The sequence below is a fragment of the Macaca thibetana genome, chromosome 2, assembly GCF_024542745.1.
Source record: "Macaca thibetana thibetana isolate TM-01 chromosome 2, ASM2454274v1, whole genome shotgun sequence".
NCBI classification, from domain to species: domain Eukaryota; kingdom Metazoa; phylum Chordata; class Mammalia; order Primates; family Cercopithecidae; genus Macaca; species Macaca thibetana.
In genome coordinates, this window is record NC_065579.1 from 129,861,881 (window position 1) to 129,884,942 (window position 23,062).

General features: G+C 36.0%; 1 protein-coding gene across 7 annotated transcripts in view; it reads left to right on the forward strand.

Moving 5' to 3' along the window:
* The window catches only part of CHL1 (cell adhesion molecule L1 like), a 214,138-nt gene that overhangs the window by 139,106 nt on the left and 51,970 nt on the right, over positions 1-23,062 (forward strand). For 4 of the 7 annotated variants that reach the window (XM_050778560.1, XM_050778558.1, XM_050778564.1 and 1 more), the window contains exons 6-11: positions 6,223-6,345; positions 7,334-7,504; positions 8,431-8,478; positions 10,033-10,153; positions 15,036-15,220; positions 20,675-20,806. In XM_050778560.1, the coding sequence (XP_050634517.1) occupies positions 6,223-6,345; positions 7,334-7,504; positions 8,431-8,478; positions 10,033-10,153; positions 15,036-15,220; positions 20,675-20,806 (780 nt within the window). The remainder of the gene's footprint in view (positions 1-6,222; positions 6,346-7,333; positions 7,505-8,430; positions 8,479-10,032; positions 10,154-15,035; positions 15,221-20,674; positions 20,807-23,062) is intronic. The other 3 variants (XM_050778563.1, XM_050778561.1, XM_050778562.1) reach the window with 1 other exon arrangement.

Below are 23,062 nucleotides of genomic sequence, written 5' to 3' on the forward strand. Positions count from 1 at the left end.
ATCCTGAAACTCCCATAATACACCAGCCACTTTCTAGTAATTTGGGATCTAACAGTGAATAAAAACAAAGACTGTCCTCCAGAAATGTACATCCTGTGCATGCATATGGTGATTGGATCTGGAAAAGAAGGGAACTACTCTCTTGCCTTCATTATCCAACTATCAATAAGGTTAAAATGATAATAGAAATTATCCTAATTTGACTGTTGAATACTACTCACCCTTCAGTGCACAAATCAGATTTCTCCACTTAGCATTACTGGCCTAATCCAGCCTAGATTATTTTTTCTTTTTTCTGAGTTTTTAAACAACTTTTTTGTTTGTTTGTTTGTTTGTTTTTGTTTTGAGACAGGATCTTGCTCTGTTGCCCAGGCTAGAGTGCAGTGGTACAAACACGGCTCACTGCAGCCTCATCCTCTTGAACTCGAGCGATCCTCCCACCTAAGCCTCCCCAGTAGCTGGGACTACAGGCATGTACCACCATGCCCAGCTATAAACAACTTTTTTGAAGTATAATTTACATGTCATAAATTTTACTTGTTTTAAGTGTATAATTAATACTTTTTATACATTATTTATTTATTTATCTTACAGATGGGGTCTTGCTATGTTGCCCACACTGGTCTCAAACTCCTGGGCTTAGGTGATCCTCCTGCTTCAGCCTCCTGAATAGCTGGGATTATTGGCACATGTCACTATGCTCGGCCGATGACTTTTTAGCAATTTTTTTTTAGTGAAATATCATTATAGTCTAGTATTAACACTTTTCCATCACCACAAAAAGATTTCTTGTGCCCATTTGCAGTCACTCTCTGTTCCCACCTCCAGGCCTGAGGCAACCACCAATCAACTTTCTGCCTCTTTAAATGTCCAGAAATGGACATTTCATATAAGTGGAATCATGTATATGGTGTTTTTCATATGTCTTCTTTCACTTAGCATGTTTTGGAGGTTCATCCCTGTTGTAGCATATATCAGTAGTTTGTTCCTCTATATTGCTGAACAGTATTTCACTACGTGGATATCATTTACTGTTAATCCATCCACCAGTTGATGAACGTTTGAATTATTTCCATTTTTGGCTATTATAAATAGTCATGCTGCAAATCCTCTGGGGTTATTAAAACATTTAGTTGTGTACTGTTTGGGACAGTCTATCAATTGTCATATGTATTAATTAGGATCCTTAAGAAAGAGAAAATATACCAGACTATCATATCCTTCCTGTTCTGCATTGCCTCGTAGATGTCACAAGAATGCATACTATACTTTATTTGATTGATTTATTGGTTGATAGGCTGAAGAATAAAATAATGAATAAAAGTAACAATGCAATTTGCACATCCTATTAAAATAGTCTAAGAAATGGCCAAAAAGGATGAAATCTTCTGTATAATAATTTAATGAAAACTAATTAGAAATATTCATGTGCTAGGTTTCTACATTTGTGTTAACATAACTTCCTCAGATACCTCAGGACAATTTCCGAAAGATAAACTCTGTCTTTTTACTGTCCTGATTTTGGAGTGGGAGTGTAGGAAACCTGGGTGTTGTAGCCTATGCTAAATTCTCCTACTATTAAGTGCAAACCAGCAAAAACAGATCAATTTGTTCAATTAAGGGTGCAACGTTGAATTCTAAAGCTTTAATTAAGTTTGAGGATTTTACTCTGATTCACCAAAGTATGTGAATGCCTGGAATGAAATGGGCTGGATTGGGTGTCCTTCCTTAGCATGAATTCATTATGAGCTCATGGACTGAAAGCCAGTGTTATTTCTCTGTAGTCCTAAGTGGATTAATGGGGTACTCTGCAGGAAATGGGAATCAATTAAATCTCTTTACTGACGGAAACTGGAGTTAGGGGTGATAAAGTATGTGCACTCAGTAGCATGCATTTGTGACAATGATGGCAGACTGTGAGCAATTTGCCAAGCATCTTTAAGTGAAATGTACGGCACTCGAAAGCTCACCAGGCCAGTCCTATAAACAGAGTGCCAAGTCAAAATAGATAAAGCTTTTTGGTATGGGAAGATTCATCCAATGATAGAAAAAGGGGAAATAATTCAATAAGCAAATCATAGGTTCTACATGAAAAGCACAGCATTTTCTTCCCTCTGTCCTTCCATCTCCTCTGAAAATGTTACTTCAAATAATTACACAAAATCACAGAAGCTGTTAAGATGCAGGCTATAGAGAAAATCAGGAGCAGCAGCAGAAGAAAATTCTGTTCCTTTGCCCACCTTGTCTCTATGCATTTGGCTGTACCATGCAAAGTGAAAATATTTGAGGAGTAGCCAACATGTATTGAATAATTATTAAGTGCTTGGTCCTATTTTAATCGATTCATGTGAAATATTTAAATTTCAACATAAATCAAATGAGTTAGGTGTTATTACATTTCCCATTTATGAATGAGGACACTGAAACATATTAAGTAGCACATTCAAAGATCATGTCGGAAGAGATGAAGCCAGGACTCAGGCCCAAGCAGCTAACTTCAGTGTTTATGGATAACGTGATGCCACATGGTGTTGTCTATACTTTGATGACTCAGGTAACACATCCTATAGATCAGCAAAAAGGCATTGTACTTCTTTGTTGAAAATACCTTGATACTAGATTACAGTATCATCTAGAAATAGGAAAATATAAGGAAACCTTCTATTTTATTCCTTGAGTGCCAGAGAAAGATAATCTGTAGTGTTGCATAACATGGTAGCGGTTAAGAGGCCAGCGATTTTTTTTTTTTTTTTTTTTTTCATCAAAATGATTAATTAGCGTGAATTGTTTTTAGTTAAAGTTCTCTGATGCCATTTCACTACTACTCTTCACTATTAGGCATGTTGGCATGATGGGATTACACAGCTTAGGTTTTATTATATTCCTACCCTTAAGAAGCTTCTACCCTGGTGAGGCGTTTGAGGAGTCTAGAGAGATGAATTCAAAGGATTCTAAGACGCCAAAGGAAAACAAAATGAGATACAGAAAGGTGAAGATATTGGTCTGAATCTTTGTAACCAGTTAGTTTTCTAGTGCCTGCGCTAGAACCTAGTTTATGCTACAGGATATTCTATAGATATAAATTCTGTTTTCAGAAGACTTCTTTATTTCAGGAATGTTATTTTTTTTATATATATTACACGAAATAATTGTGATGATGAGTTTTCAAAACTCATTGACAGCCCCTGAAGACTTAGAGCTCCTGCAAATTTTGTATTTGCAGGTTGGTTTTGCCTTGATAGTTCTGGTAATAAGATTCACGTGCAGCTAACTTGTCTGTAGGAAAGTTTTTCCATGACAGATTTTAACTGGGAAAGTTTTCAAAAACCTACATGTGAATATATTTGAATGTCACTTATACCCCTGGTGTTAGTTGTTGCTAGAAATCTGTCCATGACACTGAATAATAAATGTGAAAGCCTCATTGAGAAGAGTGAAGAGATACATGCTGTGATGTGCTTGCTTTGCTTTGCTGATGCAAATATATTAATAGTGGCATTAGATAGAAAGGAAATTGATCTCATCTAGACTTGGTTATAATGGGATTTCCAAACATTCTTGAAGTTCTGCTTAGCTAGACTGTTATTTGCAAGTTGATTCTGATCCCTTTGCAGAGAGGCCATTGAGGATCAAGTCCCGTCTTGTTGAACCAAAGTTAAATGATTTTTGGTTTTGGTGTTGATGAAGTACCCATGTGAAATATATTGGCAAGATAAAGGGGTGTAGTCACCTCATGTACAGAAAAAATTACTGTTTTTAATTTACTTTTAAAAAGTATTACATTTGTCCAAACTCAACAATGCTAATGTTTATCACGAGATAAACACAGTAAATGCCACTGGTTGGAGTTATTTTTAAATGGAGCCATTTCTTTATTTGAATTGAAGTTAACTTCATGTCTGCTGTTGTGTTATAGTAATTAAATTTCGCATTTATCTGTGAATGTTAAAATTTTCACTTTTTATCATGCCATCAAACTCACTAAATAGTTTCAAAGTCAAAGGATAAGACATAAAAAATCCTGAAAAAGTAATGCCATTTATATCTCTTCTAAAACCTTAAATTTATTGATGTATAAGTATGCATCCCTGTTTTCCAATATTAATTTTGTGTTTAGTTGAAAGCTGTTCTGAAGATTTATGGCATGTGATAACAGTTTTGGTAGAGTTCTAAATTTTCTTTTCTTTTTTATTGTTGGTGCCTTAGAAGCCAGTTGAATTACAAATTTACATTTTCAGAATTAGAATTGTATAATCTAGATTTATTTAATGCAAGGATGCTAATGCTTCACTGGCAGTATTATCTGTTCGAATTGCGAGATTTTTTTGTATGCTCTCAGGGAGCAGCTCTCCAATTAGGGATTTATACATCTTATTAATTAATTACTTTACAATAGATATTATCCAGTGAACTGTGTATTCATATTAGGCACTGTATAGTTTGCTTGTTATCGAAGTGGATTACATGCCCTTTCCATTTTCTAATCCATATTTTATTTCCTCTGCCGCCAAGATCTTGTATCTGAGTATAGATTCACCAACTACCCAGCAGCACCAATAACTTCAATGCCAGTGTTTACTGGGCTTCAGATATAGCGAATAAAACTAAACAAGTGGTTTGAATTTGGAGATTTGGGTACACAAACGTTTTGTATATTACTATGCCTTATGTATATAAGGTGTACTTTCTGCAAAATGTTTTCCATAACATTTGCTGTCAATCAAAGCCAAGGCTTTACCAAATAGATAGCATGATATTTTATCTATAAGCTCTTAATGTAGTGAATATACTAAACACACATTCCTGCTGTTTGAGGGAAATTTCATGCTACCTATAGCAAAAATGTGATTCAAAGATGGATGCTATTTCAAAAATGTTTCCAGAGACTTTCTAAAAGAAATCTCATGGAATGAGAATGAGTTGAGCAAGAGGAAATCCACTAAAAGACTATCACATGGCTGAATGTATAAAGAGAACCAAAGTCTGCCTTCCGAAATTGCAAAGGCAGTGTAATAACCACACCGCCCCCTGCAATGTTAAGCCTTGAAAGGTCCTTGAATTTAGACAAAAAGCAATTCACTGTAACCAGCTGGTGCATCAATAAGAGAAATGTCAGCAAATTCCCTCAACCTCTAAAGGCGTGGATGGGGGTTAAGGGGCTATAGGACAAATATATAGGAAGTGCACAAAGCTTCTCAATAAGAAAATTTACGGTAAATTAGTAAACCTTTAGATTTCCAAGAACAATGAAAATTGGCTGTGAATCATAATTTAAGAATGAAATAAACAAATAGAATACCTTCTAATGAATTCCATCAAGTCGGGACTGTTATAAACACCTTCCTAAGATCCTTCTCCTCCACAAGAGACTGTGTAATTCTATAATAGAAATTTCCCCAACAAAAGTTGAAAGACATCAATGTAATGCTCAGGAAGAATACATTTTGAATATCCTTATAAAATCAATACTTCCATAAAAATATGAAACTTTGGTGTCAGATTTCAAATTCTGCACAATTCTGACTTATATTCTTATTATAACTGCATTGCTCTTTTAAGAAATTGACTCCAGTGTGGGGAGGAAACAATAGGCTGAAATATTTACAAGTCTTATTTCCTACATCAATTCCATTTCATTTAAATTTTTATTTACTGGGAGTAATTTCAATGCGGATGGCTCTTTTTGCAACTTAAAGTGGTCAAATTTGGCTTTTCATTGTATTCTTACCATTTTCTCCATATGGGCTTAGAAGTTTTTATTTAGTGTGGTTAATGCACTGAATGGAATATTTGCCAATTACATTCAAGGCCTTCCCAATAAAGCGAGAGTTAGAGGTATGTAACTGCTCAAAGTGAAATCAGTGTTTGGAGAAAAAGATTTAACATCTATCAAAGCTAAAGCAAGAAAATCCTGTGACTCTGGGTTTATATCTCTGCCCAGAGAAATATGCACAAGTATGTTATTGCCTTATTGTTATCACATAACAAAAATATTATTGTCTGGGGTTTCAAAATGCAGAAGTATTTTTAAAGTTATATAAAGATGCACACCAGTTTCTTAATAGTATTTATCTCTGCAGGGGAGACGTAAGAACCAGGATCTGTAGCATATAATTTATTAAAATTGCCCAATTTTGAAAAAAAAAAGAATGCATTAAGATATTTGTTGTTATAGTCAAAGTTAATTTTAAAATAACACATTGAAATGATTTTTTACACCAGGTGTTCCAAAATTCCCCAAAGAAAAAATTGACCCTCTTGAAGTGGAGGAGGGAGATCCAATTGTCCTCCCATGCAATCCTCCCAAAGGCCTCCCACCTTTACATATTTATTGGATGAATATTGGTAAGTAATGCTCTGTTCCATCAAAAAAGGGGGATATTTTAATTCTATCCATCGTATCAATAACATAATGAATCCAAAGACTAAATAAAAATAAAGATCTCCTATTTTTTTTTTTCATATTTGAAGAGGAGATGCTACTAATATTATAAGGTTTGTCTATGAAAGACAATACTTTCTATATTTCAAACAGTGCACTTACCTTTGGAATATAGATCATGTGAAAGCTGAGGATGGCATGGGTTTGTGTTGCTAGCTTCATCTTTCTATTTTAGTAATGCTCTACCTGCTAATTGCAGTCACCTACTGATAAATTAGTATTAACTTTTTTGCTTAATTTTCTAAAAGGTTTGCTGACTCCGATCTGAAATTCTAGCTTTGTAAAGTCCACTTCTAGTATATGCCTTAGCAATGCTCTCTACATGTTTTCTCACTGTGAACCATAGAGAAAAATGCTATTTGTACAGCACTGAGAAGAAAGCAAATGAAGCTACTCTTAGGTACAGCCAATTGTTCCAGACGTCAGTTCCCCTAGAACCTTCCAGGCTGCAACCAGAACAGGTAGATTAATATCACAGATAAAACTTTTGGAGAGCTTTTTGTTTTTTATTTTTAAGTCATGTTTTAAATAAACGTGATTCTCAGAAAATAATTAGGGCATTGTCCACATTGACCAGTTTTCAGTTAAGCCAATTCAGATTCATAGAGCAGAGGTAGAGACCGAGATGATAAACAGTTTACCACTGTTTGTCTACTAGCGGCCTTCTTTGGTTAATGGTAAAAAGCATGCTCCCAAGGGTTTTCCTGCTGTTTTTGTTTTGTTTTGTTTTCCTTTTTGCTCATTGTTCCTGTAGTAAGACCAGACTTGACAGGAATTAAAGAGCAAACAGGAAAAATCAAATGAAATAATAATATAAAAGAAAATGAAAAAGGAAGATGAAGCACAATAAGGGACAATTGCCCTTTTCAATGGCAAGATATCTCTTTTCAGAATTAGAACACATCGAACAAGATGAAAGAGTATACATGAGCCAAAAAGGAGATCTATACTTCGCAAACGTGGAAGAAAAAGACAGTCGCAATGATTACTGTTGCTTTGCTGCATTTCCAAGATTAAGGACTATTGTACAGAAAATGCCAATGAAACTAACAGTTAACAGTTGTAAGTCCAAATAATTTATTGTTTCATCATGTATGCTGAATGCAAATGTGTCTGTAATTTCCTTCTGGCTGAAGCCGTTTAAATCTGGGTTGATATTTCCCGCCATTGTTCAGTTCAACTCTAGAGACTTCATCCAGATGAAATAGACATCTGCAGCTGCAGATTCACAGTAGCTCTGTCTCTCACAGCCAGGAAATCAAATCTCAATTCACAGGACAAATGTATTTCATCTGACGTCTGCAGGATCTTGTCATTTTCAGTGGGTGAAATATACAATGAAATTCCAGGGTTTTCTAAGCAAATCTTGGGCATTGATTCACTGTGATCTTGGATAAACTGGCAGACTGAAAATTGGGGAGAAAACAACAGAGGCAAAAAAAAAAAAAAAAAGGAAATTTTTATCACCAAATTGGCAAACTTACTTGAATTGCTCCTTTCCCTACTTGATTCTGCAGATGCCAGCCTGGGTTCCCAAATGGGAAAAGTAATTAGAGGGAGGAAGAACCGTCAGATTCAAAGGGAAGAAATAATCCACAACAGTTTACTGACTGAATAATTGGCCCTGGTATAGTCGAAAGTTGGCATTACCATTTCATTGTTTAATTTGGTCCGTGATTTTTTTCATTTTTATGTGTAGATACGCCATGCCAGGGCTTCACTATAACGTTCTTCTAGTAGCCTCAGTTCTCTTTATTGGAGCTATGACTTGAATCTTCTCCACTTGGGTTCATCTGTGGTAATTCAAGATTAAACTCACTATAATTATTTTCTATGTAAAACTATATTCCCAAAGGCAATGTTCTAGTGAAGCATGGTTCTACACCATTTTGTAATTTTTCTAAGACAAAAATATGACTTTTCATTCTTTATTGATACCAGCATCCACCATTATGTTTGTGTTTTTTCCTTCCATTTTTTTATTTCAGTAAAGCATGCTAATGACTCAAGTTCATCCACAGAAATTGGTTCCAAGGGTAAGTTGAACCCATGTGGAGTGTTGACTTTTGTTTATAGCTCATTGTCATTTCAGATTTTGAATTTTTTCTTTAATATCCTCTTAAGTGTATTACAATACTGTTATTAAGAAAAACATCTTAACTTAGAGGGTTCTATTGTCCCCCATTCCCTCTTAAATATATGCAAAGGGAGTGATTTTTATAAATATATAACTATATAAATATAATGAAATATACATAATGCATTGAATAGATAGAGATATTTAATGGAGTAATTATTTTGGGTCTCCTAAAATGTCTCTTATATAAGGTTGATACTTTTGCTGAAAGAAAAGAAAAGAAATGGTTAAGTGTCAAAGGAAGTAGAGAAAACACTGAGTTTAAGAAAGTTAAGTGGATTTTTTCCTTGCAAGCCTTCTTGAAATATTTGGCATGCAACTGTACATTGTGACTTTCTGAGAAAAAACCAGTTTGTAGCATTTTTCAAGCTCATGTGTCTATGTGATCTTTTTATTTAATTCTTTCCCCCATAGAATGTCTACCAGAACTTGTCTTCTATGGAAAATGCCTGAATAAATCTGAGTTGTATAGCAGGCGAGTTCTCTATAATGAGAAGAGTCATTTACATAATTGCAGCAAATATTCTCTATAAAATGTGGACCAGTGATAACTTAGATATCCTTGCAACTTCAGTGGAGCAGGATGTAAGCTCCTTTTGAAGAACCGTTAGTTTTTAGGTGGACTGATTCATCCCCAACATCATTTCCTTTGAGATTAATAGCTCAAACATATATAGTGCTATATTTTCATAGTACTCAATGAAAAAATCATTGCATAGAGTACATATTCAGCAATTATTTTCCAAAAAATACAAAGTATACAAGACTGTCTACTGCTTAAGTCCCTTTGAAGATGGAAGTATCCTAATTTGCCATTGTATTTGAAAATATTCTCAAGAAAATAAGAAATGGGACATTTCAATATGCAGCTAGTGAGGATGCTTGCTAATCATTTCCTAAAATTGTTGTTTTCTTTAAGGAACTGAGACCACAGGTAGAATTGCTGAAAGAGCTTGATAAATTCATAGATGCCTAGTGTCTACCACAGCCTTCCTCAGTGAGAATTTCTGGGTGCAGGAGTGAGGAAGCTGTTTTTAGCAGAAATCTGATGAAATTCTTAGGCAATTTAAATTAAATAAAAACATAAACATAAAGTCATTGCACATGACATGATTAAAGTATAGAATATAAAATCATAGATTTTCTATTAAGGACTTCTGTTTGACCTTCTGAGTTAGAAGATATGGTATAAATAATAACATTTATAAAATTTGGCAGTGCTACACTCAGTAAAAACACATGAGGGAAAACCCATGCTTCATGGTAAGAGAGAAGAGGAGTCTGTCTAAATGGAAATATGTTAAATGGAAGTCTATTTAAATGTGCATAGAACACACACACACACACACACACTCATGTGTGTCGGATTTTTTGTTTTAAGAAAGATGTGGTGTCACAGAATTTTATGTATATTAATTTGAAAAAATTCTGACTTTTCTTTTCTATTTTGTAGCAAATTCAATCAAGCAAAGAAAACCCAAACTGCTGTTGCCTCCCACTGAGAGTGGCAGTGAGTCTTCAATTACCATCCTCAAAGGGGAAACCTTGCTGCTTGAGTGTTTTGCTGAAGGCTTGTGAGTAACCTGACTCTCACTCATGACTTTGTCCATCCAGTTCTGTAAAGAATAAGACATCAAGCACATTAAGACTGTGTTTGCCTAGATATTTTAAAATTACTTATTTGAAAAGAAATAAATTCTGCCAGGCACTGCAAATATTCTGCTCAGGACTGTTATTCCAGGCACTCAAGAGGCTGAAGCCGGAAGATGAGGTTGCAGTGAGCTATGATCATGCCATTGCACTAAAACCTGGATGACAGAGAAGACCTCATCTTAAATAAAATAAAATTAAAATTAATAAAATAAAATAATACAAATAAATCCTGTTGTTATATCTCCGGAGGCAGTAATTTGTACTTCACTCTACAGACTTCAGGCAGTAACTGAGGTTCATAAAATTAGATCTCTCTGTCGATTTATGATATTGTGGATGGCAGGGATGATGACAACATTCTCCTTAGTTGAGTTTAAGAAGCATGAGGTTGTTGGTAGTCAGCCCCTCACTTTTGGTGCTGAGTTTGCTCTCTGTGCTATACTATCTTGCCCCGCTCCTGTTTGCTATGTTACGTACTAAATCTGCTCCTTTTCAGGTTTCAAGGAGCCCTATTTATCTATTTTTACCCTTCTGCCCTTTGCACACATGGAGGTCCAGACCATGTAATGTAAGAGAGTTTTACATCAATATCTAATTAAGTGAACTTTCTTTACACCTGAAAAAGCAATCCTTTTTTTTTTTTTTTTTTTTTTTTTTTTTTTGAGACAGAGTCTCACTCTGTCACCCAGGCTGGGGTGCAGTGGCACAATCTCGGCTCATTGCAACCTCTGCCTCCTAGGTTCAAGTGATTCTCCTGCCTCAGCCTCCAGAGTAGCTGAAACTACAGGTGCGTGCCACCACACCCGGCCAATATTTTGTATTTTTAGTAGAGATGGGGTTTCAACATGTTAGACAGTATGGTCTTGATCTCTGGACCTTGTGATCCACCTGACTTGGCCTCCCAAAGTCCTGGGATTGCAGGCATAAGCCACCATGCCCGGCCCGCAATGCACTTTTTTAAATCCTCCAAGAAAACCCTAAAGGACCTCACTTGGTCACCTCTTAAAATTGTTCCATTTATTAGCTACTGTTAAGTACATGTAAACAGGGACCATCTTATTTAATATTTAATCATGCAGGGTCTCTCCTACTTTTACCACTATCCTTCCGAACTTATGGTCCTTCCCTACCATTGAGAATACCTTAGGAAAATGCATTCCATCTTCCTAGCACCTGCGTTTACTCATTTGAAATATAATCTGTTCATAAGCTGAGGGCTTGGGGACTGTAGTTAGTGGACTAGGATTTGAAATTCAAAAAATCATATTCATTCATCATTTAGAGTACATTCTGAACAACTGGGTTAGAAATGGAGCAGATTTTAATGGTTTTACAACCCCTAAGCTTGGTAAATTTCTCTTTCCATCCACCAAAAATATCAAAGTTGCTTGTCTGTTGTAAACTCCCCATGTGTCTTTACATAAATTAGTCAGAGGTACTATGACACAGACTCCGTCTGGAATGTTTGGTATGTGTATTATTTTAGAAGAGGAAAGTCTCATGTTGAGTTTGAATCATGATGGCAACAACCTGCTCTACTGGTTGTATTTGTATGTGTTTACAGTGGTAGAAATTAAATTCTTGCAGAGTTCATTACTACATTGAGTTGGGCAGGGTGACCCTTTCAGTAATTCTTTTTTCTCATTTCCCACAAACGCCATCATTGACCTCTTGGATTGACTAGCAACTGCACAGAATGTCTTCAAAATAATGAAATACTCTCATGTGCGTTTTAGAAAATGAAGAGTCATGAAGGAATATATAAAAATAGAGTGGATGAAAATATATGTTGTAGGCCGGGCGCGGTGGCTCAAGCCTGTAATCCCAGCACTTTGGGAGGCCGAGGCGGGTGGATCACGAGGTCAGGAGATCGAGACCATCCTGGCTAACATGGTGAAACCCCGTCTCTACTAAAAATACAAAAAACTAGCCGGGCGTGGTGGCGGGCGCCTGTAGTCCCAGCTACTCGGAGGCTGAGGCGGGAGAATGGCGTGAACCCGGGAGGAGGAGCTTGCAGTGAGCCGAGATCGCGCCACTGCACTCCAGCCTGGGCGACACAGCGAGACTCCGTCTCAAAAAAAAAAAAAGAAAATATATGTTGTTGTGAGGACACGAAAATTCTTGATGTGCTGTCTTAAGGATTTTCACCTGAAGTAGTCTCTTCTTACTCATACTGGTTTTGTATTGGGTAATCCTGTCTGATCTGGGTCCTCTCTCAGAAGATGATACATTTGGGTCATTTAAAAAACTTTTTCTAAGGAGTTTTCAAGCCGTTAACCTCCTATAGTAACAAAAATAATTATATTTAAGATATTGTACTATTATTTTGTGTAAAGCACTATATTTGGGTCTTTGAAAACTAGTCTAATTGTCTAATACATTTTACTTGAAAGAATAAAGTAAAATGATTATAAGTGTCAGGTGAACACGATATATAATTTATCTCAAGATAGGTCTATATCTTGACAAAAATTCCCAGCTATATTCTTGAAAATATTTTTTATTTCCTTTTGTTTTAAATTTAAGGGACATTTACTAACAGTATCTGAACAAATGTGTTTTGAGGGAAAACTTATAAAATTGCCATAGGTGGACTCATGTGCACTGCTCAAATAGATTTTTTTTCTGTTTTGTAAATTAAAGTAGGTATAATTCTTTCACAAGATACTTCTTTATAAATAGAGAAATATACAAATAAAAGTTGGCCAGACAAGGGCCTGAAAAAAAAAATTTAGATTATGAGGTAGTGTATTTTGTGTGCAAAAAGGTATTAAGCAATGTATTTTCCCTCAAAACGCATTGCTCAAATGCTGTTAGTAAATGTTCTTTAAATTTCTTTAAAAAGGCAGGGGGTATAAAAAATTGGCAAGAACAGAGTTGGAAATTTTTGCCATGGTATAGACCTATCCTGAGATTAGATTATATCTCATTTTCACATAATACTTTAGATAATTGTTTTACTTTATTCTTTCAAGTAAATGGTATTAGAAAATTAGACTAGTTTTCAAAGACCCAAAGACTGGGGAGTCCGGGAGGTCTTGCTGAAAGTGAGTTACTTGCTCTATTAAAGGATGGACTCATGAAAAATTTCCTGTTTTAGGGGAACTGAGTTCCAGAGCAGCCTATAACTTGGAAAATTGTCATTTTGACAGATGGAGTGAAAAGCCAGCAGTTAGGAGACTTGGGTTATGCATCCTGTTAGGTGGTGTGCTCAGAAAGCCAGCAACCAATATACTCTCACAGCTGTCTGCCCAGGCATCATTACCGTGTCCTACACAAGTGTGCCATGTGTTCTTAGCTTGGTAAAATATAAGATTATTGTTCCAGGCTGCACAGCACATTAGTATTTGAGCCTTGAAGGAAGAGAGAAAAGAGTAGATATATGTAGATTAAAGAGTCTTCATCTTTACCTCCATTTTTTTTTTGCATAAATAACTGAATTATTTTAACCACAACCTATCAATACAAATAATTTGAGAATATTGACACACACGATTTCGAAGAATTGCTCTATTATTACATAGTAATGGATGGGCAATTTGACAGGAAGCATATATTCTAAGACTATAGCGTTAGGAATGGCGTAGATTGAAAAGCACAAAATAATAAAACACACTGATTAAAAAAGAACAAGTTTAGAGTAGACAAATATAAGTTGTGGTATATCATTTATTGCTCCAGTGACCTTAAGAAATTAATTTATTGGAGCTTCAGACTCCTTACTGTTAAATGATTACAATAATGCCCATCTTTAGAATGTACCAAATAACCTACAGCTATTAATAATAGGAAGAAATATGGAGAGGAAAAGTGTAGTATCAATAAAATTAGCAAAGTTGTTTCTTCTACTCACTTACAGAGCCTGACTGGGGAAGAGAAAAGGACAATCATCCTTCAGTTAGAATCAACCCTTTTTGCTTTCCACATAATTCTTAAATCAAATGAGTCACAAAGGGTATGACCTCTGCACTTGTCTGGTTTTCATGAGAAGGGATTTTTCTTAATGTAGCTGCCTTGACTCCCCAGTCCTATTTTCCTCCTTACTAACGTGGGGAAAGTTATCACGCTGGTGTTTAACAAGTTATCATGCTGGTTTTGTTTTGTCTTTACTTTCCTGTTTGTTTTGATTGGGTGAGCTAATCTTTTGAAACTACTAAGCAAGGGAAGATTTGGTTCATTCCTTCTTTCCTCTACTCCCCACAAGGGCGAGAACGTGATCCAGGAGGGAGCATCTGTGCTACAGACTCCAGCTTGCCCTAGAATAGGCTATTCGTGGGTCTAATCAACACATTTAGCTTTCACACAGGAGCCACATTCTCCAGTATCAGCATCATAGGATTAAAGGGGAAACTTCTCTCTGCTGACTGTTAGGTCCTACTTTATTGTGTTTTACACAAACAGGGAATAGGGCTGTTATCACTGGCTGCCTCAAACCACCCACAGGGAGATTTTCACACTTGGAAAATATCTTGGTAATATTATTTCAATGAGCTCCAATTATTTATCCTTCATCCAGCCACACCTAGTCAGCACTTACATGTAGTTAGCCCCCGTAATAGAGGAGAGAGAAGGTTTCCAAGGAGATAGACTATTAGAGGAACTTTCAGTAAAAGAGATTCGCTTCAACACCAGTGTTCACTATTGATGGTGGTGGGTGTCACTGTCCACTGGTAAGGATGATGTGATTCAGTGGAATATGAGCACATATGTAAAAGCAACTTGATAAAGGATGGGTCCTGAGGTTTTCTTTGTATTTTACTTTCCACTTTTAAAAAAAGTTGTTTATTTAATTATTTTTTACAGGCCAACTCCACAGGTTGATTGGAACAAAATTGGTGGTGACTTACCAAAGGGGAGAGAAACAAAAGAAAATTATGGCAAGACTTTGAAGATAGAGAATGTCTCCTACCAGGACAAAGGAAATTATCGCTGCACAGCCAGCAATTTCCTGGGAACAGCCACTCATGATTTTCATGTTATAGTAGAAGGTACCTTTCCCATGTTTGTCTATTTTCCTGCTTTTCAAAAAAGTAACTTTATACATGTAGTAGGCCTTGCTTCTAAATCATACATGTTAAAACAGGTCAACAGTTTCAACTTTTAATTGTAGTGTGAGCACTGAATTCTATTACACTTTAATTAAGCATGTTGGTCATTTATGCCCCAAAACAACATAGAAGGGACAAATGACAAGAAAAGATCTCATGTTAGTGGCTAAACACAGACAGTTTACATGATTTATTCAAATAGTCATTAAAGCTAGTCTCCTAAATTATTTTTATTGTAATACACATATACACTTCATATTATTAAATCATAAAAGCAGCCGTAAGGATTATGATGAAAGAAAGTATTAAAATGGGCCTGGAAGAAAGCTTGGATTTTGCTTCCTAATCCTGCAGTTAACTTGCTGTGCCCTTCGCCATTTATTTCACTCTCTGTACCTGAGGCTCTTCACCAAATAAATGAAAGACGCAGGCAAATTGTTGTGTTAGCTCTTTCCTGGATATAACATTTTTGTAATCCATATCTTGGGTTCAGATGATAAATTCAATATGTTTCTTACAGGCAAAAAAGAATAGACTATGCTATAATATAAATTCTCTCAGAAAGTGCAAAAACATTATATTGAAGTCATCTTCTCTCTGTAAATTCAGAGATTTTGATCAATCAAGGTTTTATTGGCATTAGTTACATTTATAGGAATAAGTAGGCAAAAATGATATCATTTAAATGTGGAATGTAGTTATTAGGGCTGTGCCTGTTTGACTGATGTGAAGGTTGTCTAGTCCCCTGAATGTGATTGACACAGACTATTTTCTGTGGATCCAATCACACCGAGGCTTTCTATCTACAATTTAGTTGACTGTATTGATCAAATTAATGGAATGATTACTGCATTTGTACTTATTTAGTGCAGTGTAAGCTTAACTATTGCAAGGAATTATTCTTTTTAGACTACAATTTAGTGAACTAGTGCTCTAGGGCACCCATTAATATTCCAATAAAGTTCACCTCTTAAAGCTTTAGTTTACACAAGGAACACCTAAGTAATGGCCTGTTGTTTAAACTAATGGGGGGAAAAAATGGGACTCAGACACAAATTCCCCTCCCAAGTAGATGTTAAGATAGTTGATTTAGTCATACCCCTGTTTGGAATAACACTGTATTTCCAAGCCTACTCCATAATGTGTATTATTATTTAAGGTATGAAGAACAGAAAACCAAAGTTGAGAATTTTATTTTCTTTGACTTGACAAAAGCAAAACTTAGATAGAAGAAAGCCCAATATTATACATTAATGTCAACATCTGGCAAACAGTGATATATTCCTCTGACATTAAATTATTCACAAAGCAATTCAGAGAAGAGGAGTTTGAAAGATTTATTTTATGTATATTTTTAGTCATCATTTGATGTTTCTATGTAATTTGGCTACATCATGCAACAGGGGTGTTTTTCTGTAATCCCTTCCTCCCCTCCCCAGCACACACACACCCACGAACTAGACATATCTAATTGTTAGATTCTCCTCCAAGTTGCTGACTATTAGAAATCCTTCCAGATGGCTGGAACATAGCTACGGTAGCTGAATATTTTAACAATCTGGCCACAGTTTTCTTGACTATAAAACCAAACCTTTCAAAAGAATTGCAAGGGTTGCACAAAAAAAAAATCAAAGATGTAAAATTAATTATGTAATTTAAGATGTTGACTATACGATTCCAAAGGAATATAGATTTCTAGAACAAATTGTTCTCACTACTCATAAAACAGCTATTGGCACTATTGAGATGTAAATGATATTTTATGAGGAACTTCTAATCCTCTCTCTTTAGTAGGAAACTATTAAATGTACCTTCAGTTGTATGTTTTTGGAGTTTCTCTTTACCTATGCACGTGAAAAGCAAATTGAGCTTAAGATGTCTTTTTTTTTTTTTTTTTTATTTTCTAAAGTGTGGAAGCGATAAATAAAAACTGTTAATCATCTGGATGGATGAACTTGTGTTTATTCAATTTTTTCTGCCTTCCTGCACCCTCTCCTTTTCTTTTTTTGTCTCTTTTTTAGAAGCCCAAATTAAATAACAGAGATTTGCCATGTGAGAAAATAGCAATGCTATTATGTATTTTGAAAAATCTACTCCATTCTGAAAACACCCATTGTGCTTAAGTAAAATCATGGATTGGGTTGGATTCTTTCTGTATGTGCAATGTCTTTCCTATTACTAAACATAATCAAATCCTGTGAGCTTGTAATTTAGGTTGCAACATCCTAAATATGAAATCAGACTGTACTTCAAATCCTATAATATGTATGAGCAAAAGCAGCCAGGATGTCTTGACTAGGTACAACTATATATTCTAAATATCTAGGATATGATTAATTACACATTCAATAAAAAGAGATATATTAGAGTGACATCTAAAACAGTCTATATCCAGAAATCAAAATATAATCACATCACATTTCAATAGATTATTTAAAAATAAGCTCCCACAAATAACTTTTATGTTGTCAACTTTTGAATTATTTAAAGCCTTTGAACTTTAGTAAGTGAAATAGGAAAGCATTTGTATATAATTATAGAACCATAATATAATCCAAAATGTTTTTGCATTTTCAAAGGTTGTCATAAAATCAAATGCAACTCAGCCATTAATATACTTGAGAAATCCTTTTTTTCAAATAACAAATCTATTTCTAAAATGTTGCAGTTAAATCCAATTTTTGTTGAACCTAACAATTTTTTGTTTATTGGAATATAGATTTTAATAAGAACCTGTGAAGAAACAGTTTTACTAAAAATAACCACTGTGCTGTATGTTTTATAGGTACCAAGTTTGTTTTATTTTGCTTTTTTCCTAGTGATGAACATCTCTATTTAGCTTGCTTAATATATAGTCCCAATGTTCAGACATTTGCATCTCTGTTTCCAGCAATACGAGAGATATTTATCATCTTATTTTTGTATTTACAATTATGAGAAAATGCATAAAGTTTCAACATAAGCAATTTTCACCTGCTACCATATATCTTAGGATAATAGCTAAAAGAATGGGTTTTTATGAGGATGGTTTTTTTCCTCAGAATTTTTGGTTTTAAGGCTCAAGAAGCAGCTGTTTCTGAGTAGGACAAGCTTGAAATCTCTCTCAATATTACATGACTCAGGACCAGCTTACTTCTATAGGAGAAACAGATGAAAAGCATCAAAGTAAATGTTCAAGCAATTACAAAGAAAGCTTATACAGAAGGGTGAAGGTAAAGTGTAGTGATGAAGCCTAGTGAATGTTCAGAACTTCTGGAGTCAGTTGATAAATATAGGGGGAGCTTGGACTTGGAGGCATAAATTGAATTAACCTTCTTTCCTGTCTTTGGTACAAATTCATAAGATAACACTGAATTAGAAACAAAATCACATGACTTCAGAGTCTTAATGCTGCTCATCCATAGTTGCTGTGTATATATCTATGGAATGGCAAGGACAGGAACTGGAACTTCCTTTGCTGGTGGCCCTGGCCAATTCAGGCAACTTCTCCAAAGCTCAGCCCTCTGTAAGGTGAAAGCATTGGATGAGGTGATAATTTGGGACCTCTTTCAGTAATACTAATATTACTAATAGTCCTAATAGTAAATGTCCTAATGATAATAGTAATTATTCATGAAGATTTACAGAAATATCATCATTGCTTGATTTTCTTTATTTTTGCATACATTGAAAGCAATTGTTGTAATTTTCTACTATAAATATGATATACCATAATGTTCATGTTCATGGAATATTTTTCTCTAACTTACAGATATTTAGTTTTGTATTGCTTGTATTAAAATACCAGAAAAAAGTAAGGATATCATCAAAAAATGCAAAATAGACAAAAATAAACCTTCACCTCAGAAAGTGATCTGCAATTTATAATTTGGACTAGTGTATTTTAAACCAAGTGACTAAATATCTACAGGTAGTACAGCTTATGAATACAGATATTTAACTTGGAACTTAACAATTAAGTCAACACCCTGTGGAGTGCACTTATCTTGCTTGAACTTGAACTTGCCAAGGTTAGTTGTATACATTTGTTTCTTATAGTGAACTTACAGGTATTTCCTTTTTACATAATCCTCATTTTCCTCCTTTACTTAGAAAAATTTTACTGATTTTTTTCATTGTATACATACATATATCTTTGAAGACTTTTCTTTTTGACTAAAAATGGAAATCTAAAATATCTTTGGGTGAAATAACCAAACTACATTTGATGAGATTTGCTACCTGCAGGTTTTGTGCAATTTTCTCTGAAATTAAATTATCCAAACCATCCACACTTTAAACCTCTTATTTACCCCTGATATAGCAATATTCATGAAGTTATAAAACAAGGAAATAATGTTTGAAGTCAAGTAAAATGTGTCATCTATTTCTGACATACTTTGTAGTATTGTAATTCTGGAGCATTAGGGCATAGAAAGATACAGGTAATTTTAAGGTACCTTTTGCTTAATTGCTTTGACTGCAGAAAACTAAACACTGCTTTTGGGCTTCTCTCTCTCCCCTCTTACAAAAAAAAAATCTAGGAAATACTATTTTCCAAATTGATTATATATATAAATGCTATAAGATCACTAATTAAGAAATATTCAAAATAAACATTAAACATTTTAATTAGTTTTATTTTTTAAATTCTTAAAATGTAATTCTTGTGTATCCACCTTTTTAGATGCCATGCTGCAGTTTGAAAATAACCTGTAGTCAGCTCGAAATAAATTCACCATCTGCTTATTCTTCCCTCAGTTTTTTCCTAGTTGGGTAGCTACTTGTATAGCTAAATAAAGTGGTTGTATATAACTATTTTTAGTATGTCGATTTATTATACATGTTGAGTCCAAATTAAACACAAACACACACGTGCACCCGCACACACACACCCTACAACGCAAAAGTAGCTCCCACCTTGCTTTGCAGAACAAGTTTACCAAAAAGAGCTACTATGAGGCCGGGCGCGGTGGCTCAAGCCTGTAATCCCAGCACTTTGGGAGGCCGAGGCGGGCGGATCACGAGGTCAGGAGATCGAGACCATCCTGGCTAACACGGTGAAACCCCGTCTCTACTAAAAATACAAAAAAAAAACTAGCCGGGCGAGGTGGCGGGCGCCTGTAGTCCCAGCTACTTGGGAGGCTGAGGCAGGAGAATGGCGGGAACCCGGGAGGCGGAGCTTGCAGTGAGCTGAGATCTGGCCACTGCACTCCAGCCTGGGCGACAGAGCGAGACTCCGTCTCAAAAAAAAAAAAAAAAAAAAAAAAAAAAAAAAAAAAAAAAAAAAGAGCTACTATGAAACCTTTTGTGGTGTCTGCCCTCTGCTGGTGCAAAGTAGAAATACAGGCCTTAACATTTTTGGACTTTTTGACATAGATAACATCTCTCATGAGCTCTTCACTTTATATCCAGAGCCTCCTCGCTGGACAAAGAAGCCTCAGAGTGCTGTGTATAGCACTGGGAGCAATGGCATCTTGTTATGTGAGGCTGAAGGAGAACCTCAACCCACAATCAAGTGGAGAGTCAATGGCTCCCCAATTGACAGTAAGTTTAAAAACCAATTGCAATGCAATGCTGAAGGCCCTGGTTTGATGGGATTAATGATTGTCAGACATGTGTGTAAAATGAAGTTGGTAAATGGATTAGCAGGACAGATATAACGAGCAAATCAGAAATTGCTTCTTTCTAAGCAATTTGGTTGTTGAGACTTGATATTCATGGAATAGCCATAAACAATATTTATACTTTTTGGGCCCTTTTATAAATTATATGTAAGAATAAAGATTTTTAATTTTTAAAAAGAAAATTGAATGAGAAAGAGGATGCATCCAAGGAAAAAAGCCAATTGTTCCTCTCCCTGAGAAGAAACAGAGCGGGAGCCTAGCGGCTGAGGGCACAGTTTAAAAGTCAGGACCTCCCTTAGGCTCAAACAGCAGCAACACCTGTCCTGGGCTCTGCCCTTTTAAGGGACTTGCTCTGGTCACCCTCTGGTCCTGCTTGTCTCCATAATTTGAAAGCATCCTCAGGGAAACTGTGGCATCCCAAGCCTGAACCTGGTCCCATTACTGCCTGTTCACTACCAACCTCAAGCACAAAGACCTGAAAATTCCCATGCCCGGTCCACCTTGAGCCGACTCCAAATGGGCTGGGCAGGGAAAGACAGGAATGGCCCAGCACTGAGGGCCAACTCTTCCCATTTCACCATGCTCAGCATAGAGCTCCAAGGAGTCCCCAAATCTTCCACTGGAACCTAGAGCTCAGATTATTTTGGATGTCCTTGATCAGGAAGGAGGACAGAACATATTTTTATGTGTCAATTGCTTAATTAAGAGCAGGTACAATAGTGGCTTCCATTTATCCTTTTGCTCTGGGGCCTGCGCTGGTCAAGGGTAAGCCAGTTGGTAGATAACAGACCTGAGGTCCCATCTAGGATGTGCACCTTGCCCGCTGTTTCATCTTGAGGTGTTTTCTGAATCGCCCCAAGCTTATGTTTTTTAAACTGCAGAATGGAGATGGTGGCAGTTGGTTGTGATTGAATGAAAAAAAAATGTAGCCAGCTGCCTAGGGCAGTGATTCATCTGTAGAGCACTGTGATGGTTTATAAACTCTGGAGCGAGACTGCCTGTGTTTGCATGTCGGCTCTACCACTTACTAGCTGCATGACGGGGAGTATCACTGACCCTCTTCAAACCCGTTTCTTCACCAGTAAATTGGGATAAAAATAACACTGACTCACGGGGTTATTTTGTGGATTAAAGGAAACATCATGCAGAGAATGCTTAGCACGGGGACTGCCACAAAAACAGCACCCCATAAGGTATGGTTGGTTGGTATTGCTTTCCCATAACAGACACTTAGGATACCTTAGTCCTCATTATTATCTTCAGATTTGGATTTCTCTCTTCATCTCTTTAGGGAACAGAATAAGAAATGAAAAGTAACAATGAGGTTTTGGGTAGACAAAGGGAAATGAAAGCAACTTTTGTTCATAATGAATGTTCAGGTTACAAAAGTAAGGAACGCAGATTCTCTGGAATACAAAATCATAAAATGTTATATTTGGATGGTATTTCGCTGTTTACAAAAGACATTCACAAATTACTTAGAATCCTTAAAAGAACTTTGTAAAGGAGGTGCTATTATTCGTATTTAACTGATTCATTCATTCAGTAATATCTATGGGGTACCTCCTATGTTCCCTGCACTGGACTTCATGCTTGAGATACAACAGTGAATAAAATGGATGGAATCCTTGCTCTGCTGCCACTAGACAAACAATACATGAGTGTGTACTGTGGTGTGGTAAAGCCTGAAAGAGGTTCAGGACCCAGAGTTGCGATCTTATTTTAAGATAATAATAGTAAGACCCCTGTGGTAATTTACTTTGAGTAGAGATCGGAAGGAGGTGAGGAAGTCAGCCATGTAAATAGCAGGGAAAGTGCTTTCTCAGTGGAGAGGTGTGTTGAGGAAGAGAAAAGAGGTGAGTGTGGCTGAAGCTGAGGGAGTGCAAGGGGCAGCCCTAGGCCACCAGATCCACCAGCAGGGGAAGGGGCCAGAGCTTAGGTAAAGATGAACATCGAAGTAGGGCCTTGGGATTTTGAGAATACACTAGGCAGCTCTTGGAGGATTTTGAGCAGAAGAGTGACACAATCTAATTTACATTTTTACAAGGTATTTTCCTGGCCTCTGAATGGAGAATGGACTGTGTGATTGATTCTAGGTAGGAGGCCGTCTGAAAGGCTCTGGGCTCAGGGCTAGATTGGTGGCAGTCGTGGTTAGCTTCTGGATTTATTTCAAAAT